At 51.3% G+C, this 7,527-nt stretch overlaps 1 protein-coding gene across 1 annotated transcript in view; it reads left to right on the forward strand.

Moving 5' to 3' along the window:
• Positions 1-7,527, forward strand: part of COL22A1 (collagen type XXII alpha 1 chain) — a 191,134-nt gene that overhangs the window by 101,010 nt on the left and 82,597 nt on the right. The window contains exons 16-18 of the mRNA XM_057369171.1: positions 703-756; positions 1,998-2,051; positions 2,499-2,507. Coding sequence (XP_057225154.1) covers positions 703-756; positions 1,998-2,051; positions 2,499-2,507 — 117 coding nt within the window. The remainder of the gene's footprint in view (positions 1-702; positions 757-1,997; positions 2,052-2,498; positions 2,508-7,527) is intronic.

Raw genomic sequence — 7,527 nt, forward strand, 5'->3', positions numbered from 1 at the left:
AACATGCCTATGAAGAAAAGTTGAAAGTATTATGGTTGTTTAGTTTTGAGAAGTTTGAAAGGGGAGTTTAGTAAATCTTCAAATACATAACAGGTCATTGTAAAGATGAAGGAAACAGTCCCACTCCGTGGGAGGTTAGGGAAAGACTTACTAGTCTGGAACTACAACAAAAAAAGTCAGGTTTAGGTACAAGGGAAAAACCCACATATCTTCAGATAATAAAAATAAAGTAGTGAAATCAACTGCATATGGACTTTGTGGACTATCCAGCTCTGGAGACATAGGAACAAAATAATTGTTCCTCCAGCTTACAGAAAGGAAGGGTGAAAAATTAAAGATTTTTCTTTACCGGGCAAAGCTGTCCTGTTGCTGGATTTCTTAATTAKTTTTGTAAAAGCTGTTCTGGGCTGTTGTTCTCCTGGAGGATTGTCCTCCAGGAGAGTTTACATGAACCCACCTCAGCAGGCAGAGGAAGAATGCCATCATGGAAAGCTAGCACACAACTTCTTCTGGTTGCAGCAACTTTTCATGGTACAGATGTGGGAAGTTTTGCCATTTTCTCTGTTGGAGAAAATGGCAAACTGGCTGGAGTTTCTTTCCACATTCATTACTCTGGAGCAGATAATATGGACATCGCCTGCAGGGCAGTGACCTAAACACCACAGATTTGAGTTACAGTGGTTCTTTCTCTTCTTTTTCCAGGGAGAGAGAGGGCTGGATGGGTTCCCTGGAAAGCCAGGTGTGGAGGGGAAACAGGTATGTGGCAAATGCTCAATTTTCTTTGGAAGTGTTCTTTTGGAAGGACTGGGAGTTGACTCTAAAACTGAGACGTATCCTGGGTGGCTGCTGAATCATGACACTACCCAAACATGTCCCTATCCTGAGATCTTTGTAGGTACAGTTCTCCTTTTTGTTTGTTTGCTTTCAGAATTAAACTATAATGCAATATATACTCACAGGAAATGCCAGTCCTTTAAATGTGATACGTCAAATGTTTGTCCTAATTTTCATTACATACATAAGAAAGAACTCATAAAAATTCAGTTGCTTAAGCCCACAACAGGAAAGGAGGAGAACTGGATTTAATATATTGAGTTTGTTTTCAATAAAAAAAGGCTTGAAACTATTTACATTTTTAAGACAAGAAGAAAACAGAAAATGGCCTAAAAGATCAGTACATTTCTGCTGATCAGTCACACAATGCTTTGTCTAAGACTGCTATCTGTAGATTCCACAACACTGTTTTCATTACCAAGGGAATGATACCTAATGAGAGGCAACCCTTTCCTTCCAAGGACCTTCTGGTCTAAATAACAAAGGACAGAGTAAGAAGCAGAGGCCAGAAGTGATTTGCCAAAAGCCACGCAGCTAATCATTGCCACCTTTGAGCCTGAAGCCTCCAGGCCACGGCATCTGCATCCTGCTCAGTTCCTCAGCCACAGTTTTCCTTGTACCAAGAAGTGTGTGTCTAGTTAGTGTTTGTCACTAGCTTTGTAAGATAGAAATGTTTTCCGGTGTTACAGATGGATAAAGAACTGGTTTATGCTTGCAGCAAATGTAGATGAAGTAGGAAATTGCAGAGGGATGTGAAGATGGATACTGATTGTTAAGTATTCGAACAATTTCTCCAACTGAAAACCTGCAACAGAAGTTGGGTTTTCTGAAGCTTTGCTTCCTTCTTCATGTCTAGACACTTAAAAGGGGGTAAATCTTCATGCCTGAATTTTATACTACATTTTGTGTTTGACACTGATGTACTCACTGGAATGTAGTTCTTCTAAACCAGTTGAAATTGGATTGGTGTTATTGCTATTGCTGTGGCATCTCCAYTGCTATCCTCTTTCTTCTCTGTGCAGCAGACTCAAAGCAGCCTCATGTTCTATTAGTTCCTACCCCAGTGCAACAGGACATCACTGTGCTGCTAGCACCTGCAGCCTTGTGTATCTCCTGCACTTTAGAAACAAAGAATTTTCTCTAAATTTTTCCTGTTTATATAGGGCCTTCCTGGCAGCCCCGGCCCTCCTGGTGCTAGTGGAACCAAAGGAGAAAAGGTAAGTTGGGATGGGATGCACAGAGATGATTTAGAAATGCATTTGTTAATTCATGCTTGGGCCCTCATTGCTGGAAGTGTCAGGGCTGTTAATCTAATAGTTATCCCATTTGTATATAACTGAAGTTTATATAAATTTAAATATTTCACTTTTCAGACATGGCTTGTCTGARATGGGTGTGTGTTAAAGAGTGCCTGCTTATGGCTTCTCTGCTCTTAGTTTAATGCTCATAGTGGGAGTAGAAGGAAATAAGAGTGTAGCTTGGGTCAGGAAATCTTCCTCATCTAAGAAATSTGGGTAGAAATGTCAGTATGTTTGTGTAGAAGCTGTTTTTCTGACCTAGGAATTGACTCAGAAAATGACAGCAAAATGACTCTGAGCCTTTTACCTGCAAAACAAGCAACAGTTTTGACCTTGTTGTTTTGCAGAGTAGTTAAGAGTATTCAGGGCAGCCTTGTGTTTCCCTCTGTGTTAGAGATGATGTTGTGGTTTTGGTATTTCCGACCCAGCTCTTTGGCATAAGTGGAAAAGCATGGCCAGTTCTAGATTCCTCTCTCTTTTTCTCCTCTGGATTATGTCAGTGAGCCTTCTCCAAGAATGCAGAGATTGGAAGCAGTTCCCTCYATACTCTCCCTGTAGCAGTCATCAGTCTTAAGTTTGCAAGACTTCATCTGTATTTCTGAGGCAGCTGCAACTGGTGCTTCCAGCAGATGTTTCTCTCCTTGTTCTGATATTGTCAGGGTGGCTGGTGTGTGTCTCTTCAGTACTTCTCACATAATAAAGGCTCTTTTTAGAATAGGCCAGTTTTGATGGGACCATGGGCAACCTGATCTAGTGGGCAGCATTTCTGCCCAAGGTACAAGGCTGGAACCAGTATTTTGGACAGGTGGGGTTGAAGGGCTGAGCCCAGTGATATTAGGTTCAAAAAGGCAAAGATCCGGGTTGTGCACTTTGACCAAAACTACCACCTGCAGCACTCCAGGCTGGRGGCAGAGTGGCTGGAAAGCTGCCCAGCAGGAAAGGCCCTGGGGGTGTTGGCYGACAGCAGCTGAACATGAACTTGGCATGTGCCCAGGTGGGCAAGGAGGCCCGTGGCCTCCTGKCCTTTTGTGTCAGCAACAGTGTGGCCAGCAGGACCAGGGTGGTGATTGTCCCACTGTACTGGACACTGGGCTGTGTGCAGATGTGTCCCCGTTGAAATGTGATTAGTGAGAGATGTCTCTGTGTGAATTAAGGTGCCAATGAGACTATTCTACCAAAGACAACAACAGGATTTTATTCAACAGTAAATGTGGGGTAGAGAGATAGAAAGGAATAGAGGAGAGTGAGAAGGAATGAGATGGAAGAGCAGGGTGGGGAAGAGATGAAACATTAGACAATCCAWGGTGCTTGGCTCCAGCAGCATCCCATCAATCCTTCCTCACCCTGTGCTCCTCAGCAGGGTGGGTGGGGGTCTCGGTGGTTCTTGTGAAGGTGGAGGTGGGGACCCCAGGTTATTCTTGCAGGGTTACTACCTCTCTCCAGTCCATGTCCCGGGTATCCAGGGAGCCGTTTTCCCATTTGCCATGTGAAAGAAGAATGGTGTTCCTTCCTTTGCCTGCAGTGCTGAGGCTCAAGGAGCATTTCTCAGCTCYTAATGGGGCCGGGGACAGGGCGGGGACACCACCCAACAATGCAGCCCAGGCCTAAAGGCAGCTCCTGGGGGATTCTACAAGGCAGCGCTGCAATCCTTCCTCAGCCGGCTCTCCCCGTGCAGGCTGCCGGGCTGTTGGCTTGGGCGTGCCGGGCTGTGGCCGGCAGCAGGACCTACCTTTGGCACATGGTTGCCTCATGGYGAGCAGTCATCCCTGGGGTTGGTCCTGGTACTGGCAGCCCGGGGTCACTCCTCTGGCTGCCCCCTGAGGCAGTGGAAGGAGAAAACACAGCGCAGAGCCCGCGGAGCTGTCTTGGCCATGGAGCGCCATCGCCGTGGGGCCTGGGGGCCGCTGGACGGCTGCGCTGCCTGCGGGGGAGGAAGAAGCAGTGCATGCCAGGGGCTGGGCAGAACGCAGGCAAAGTGCTGCTGGTGCCCCAGCCCTGCAGGGGTTTGCCTGGGCATGGCCAGCCTCCATGCATCAGCCTCCTCCGCGGGATTGGCAGGCAAGGGGCAAAGCGCAGACATCTTGGGCTCTGCGAGCAGTGCCGTGGGGAGAAGCTCGCTGTGCCCCTCGTCGCATGGATCGCTGTCCTTGGCAGAACCTGTGGGCTCTGCTGCTTCGTCTTGAGGTGGGAGAGAGAAYGCTCTCTCTGGCTCGCTGTTCCTCTCCTGCAGCGTCTTTCTCAGGGACCTCTTCCTCCTCCCTGTTTTCTTCTGGCTCCTTTAGAAAATCAACCCAGGGCCGCGAGTTGCCTGAGCCAGGGAGCTGCTTTGCCAACCATGCAGGAGGAGTTTTCTGTCTCTGCTGTGTAGTCTTTGGTCAAGCCAGGAGCACTGGGCACCACCTGRGGCTCTACATCCACCTCTTGGCAGAGATTTGACTGCTCCTGGGTGCAGGTGGACTTGGTGGATGTTTCTTCACTTAGGCACGGGGTGAGGGCTCGAAACAGGTCTCTGTAGGTTTTGCCACCGTGCCCTTCCTGCACCTCAGTGAGCTCCTCTGTCTCTGTGCACGCTGGGTGCTTCCAAGAGGGCTGCTGAGCCCTGTGCAGAGCGGCATGTCACCTGCAGGTCGCAGGGGTGGCAGGCAATGGCCTTGCCTTGCCGATGACCCTCGCCAGAGCCCTTCAGGTGGGCTGTACAGGGAAGGTGTCTCCTGGGCCATGTCAGCAGCCCTAGTGCCCCATGGAGCAGGTGGCACAAGCTCTCGCTGGCTGATTGCCCTGGGGCCCCCAGACCAGGCTCTACTTCTGGCAGAATAGCCAGAGGCTGCTGCTGCTTGCAGAGGGGTAATTTTGACCCTTGCCGAGGCTCCTCTTGGCATTTGCTTTTGGCATAGAGGTGCCACTGGCAGTGGAGGGCCATGGAGAGGTGGCAAGTCTGACACGGACAATCTTTGTGGCCGTGTGACTGTGGCACTGTGAGGCACTGAGTGTCCATCCTCCAGGCTYTCCATGAGTGGGTAAAGTCCCGAGGGTCTCCCTGAGGTGACTGGTCTGGGGACCAGTCTGTCCATGTGGAGGGGCGTGATGGTCGTCCAGGTGACCTGCAGACCTGTCTGCGGCTGCCTGTGGGTCACCTGTGGGAARTAGGAGGAGGCAGGGGATGGAGRTGCTGTGTGGGCAGTGTGTCCCYTGRTGTGCTGGCAAGGCTGGCCCTGGCCCCAAGGCAGGTGCTGGCCATGGCAGCYRGRCTTGGCAGGGTCCCAGCTKCGCTCACTGCCTTGGGGACATCAGYACAAGCTCTTCCTCAGAGCAAGGCYRGGTRCCAAATTTRGTGGTCTSTGCCCYGGASCCACCCCCAGGTCCCACTGCAGGTTGTCCCTCCATCCCTGTCCCTCACCTGTCGCCGCTTGGACGGCAGTGGCTGCCCCTCACGGGGTKGGCGGTGGACATTTGCCTCCTGCCTCTTGGACATTGTGGCAGCGCTCTGAGGAACACTGGCCAAGGGCACTTGGGAGAGCTGCTGCCTCCTGAGAAGCTGCTGCCTTGTGAAAAGCTGCTGCCTCCTCAGAGAGCTGCTCTCCTGAGAGTGGCCACTTGAGGGGTTTGTCCCTTATAAGAGTCCTCTGGGTCACCGCTTGGACCCACACATTGTGTGGTCACAATGGTCTCTGAGCACAATGCCACTGYGGTCACAATGGCCTGGTGCACACAGACACCTCTTCTCATGGAGGCCTGGCTGTTTCTGTGGAGAAGCCCCTGAACACAAAATGTATTTTAGGCCTCTACTTTGTCTGTGCTTGTTCCTCTCCCAGTGACCTGCAGCTCTCCCTTTTCCAACCTTTTGTTTCTTCCAGAAACATCCCCACAGAAGCCCTGTGCCATGTCAAATGCTTTTGCTACCCAGCCTACCATGTGTCCCACTCCTTGGCCCCCACCTCAGATAGAAAAATAATTAGGAAGGCAAAAGGTCTGCTAGCAGCTCATCTGGCCACTATTGTAAAAGACAAAAAAAAAAAGTGTTTTTAAAAAGATTAACAACAAAGTAGGACCAAGGAAAATCTCCATTCTTTATTGGATGCACGGGGTGGTGGGGAGGGGAAGGGAGTGAGAATATGGCCACAAAGAGCAAGGAAAAGGCTGAGCTACTAAATGCCTTCTTTGCATGAACCTTCCACAGTCAGATTGGTTATCTGGAGGACAAGCAGCCCCCTGAGACAGCAGACAGAGACGGGGAGCAGATCAGACCCCTTGTAATCCCAGAGGAAGTCGTCAGTGACCTGCAGAGCCACTTAGGCACTGACAAATCTGTGGGCCAGGCTGGGAGTGCCCCAGGGGTGCTCAGGGAGCCGGCAGAGGAGCTCAGCAGAAGAGCTCAGCAGAAGAGCTCAGCAGAAGAGCTCACTGAGCCACTCTCTGTCCTTTGTTACCAGTCCTGGCCAGTCAGGAAATCCCTGATGACTGGAGGTGACAATGTGATACCCGTGCCCAAAAAGGGCCACAGGGAGGACACGGGGAGCTGCAGCCCTGCCAGCCTGACCTGGGGGCACGGCAGGGTTCTGGGGCAGATCATCGTGAGTGGGATCACACAGCCCATCGAGGATGACCGAGGCATCAGCCCCAGCCAGCGTGGGTTTAGGAAAGGCAGGTCCTGACTGAGCAACCTGATGTCCTTTGATGAGTGAGTGACCCRCCTCRGGGCTGAGGRAAAAGCTGTGGATGGAGTCTCYCTGGACTTGAGCAAAGCCTTTGACTCCATCTCCCACAGCAGARYMCTRRAAARGCYGTCAGCCCAGRGCWTGGGCAGGTGMMCYCYTTGCAGGGTRAGGAACTGCWGGGATRGCYGGGCCCAGAGAGTGGCSGTGAATGGTGCCACATCCAAGTGGTGTCTGGTCACTAGCAGTGTCCCCTGGGCCCAGTCCTGTTCAGTATCTGTCCTGCTGATGTGGACAAGGGCATYRAGGGTACCCTCAGTGGTAAATTTGTGACGACRCCAAGGTGGGTGGGAGTGTTGAYKTACTGGARGGTGGGAAAGCTYTGTGGGGGRATGYKGRCAGRTTGGATTGATGGTGTGAGGCCAGCAGGGTGAGGTTCAAGAAGAGCAAGGCCTGGGTYTGTCCTCATGTCCCAACAAGTCCCTGCAGTGCTCTGGGCTGGGGGCAGAGTGGCTGGAGAGCTGTCCAGTGGATAAGGCCCTGGAGGTGCCGGCCATCAGTGACTGAACACGGTGTGTGCCCAGGTGGGCAAGAGGGCTGGTGGCCTCCTGGCCTTTTGTGTCAGCAACAGWGTGGCCAGGTGGTGATTGTCCCTSTGTRCTGAGCACTGGGGAGAAATCCTGCAATCAGGATTTCAGTTCAGGGCCCTTCATGACAAGGATTGAGGTCCCGGAGCATTTCTC

The sequence above is a fragment of the Malurus melanocephalus genome, unplaced genomic scaffold (genome assembly GCF_030028575.1).
Source record: "Malurus melanocephalus ecotype Western Australia unplaced genomic scaffold, MMel_1.1 scaffold_104, whole genome shotgun sequence".
Classification (NCBI taxonomy): Eukaryota; Metazoa; Chordata; class Aves; order Passeriformes; family Maluridae; genus Malurus; species Malurus melanocephalus.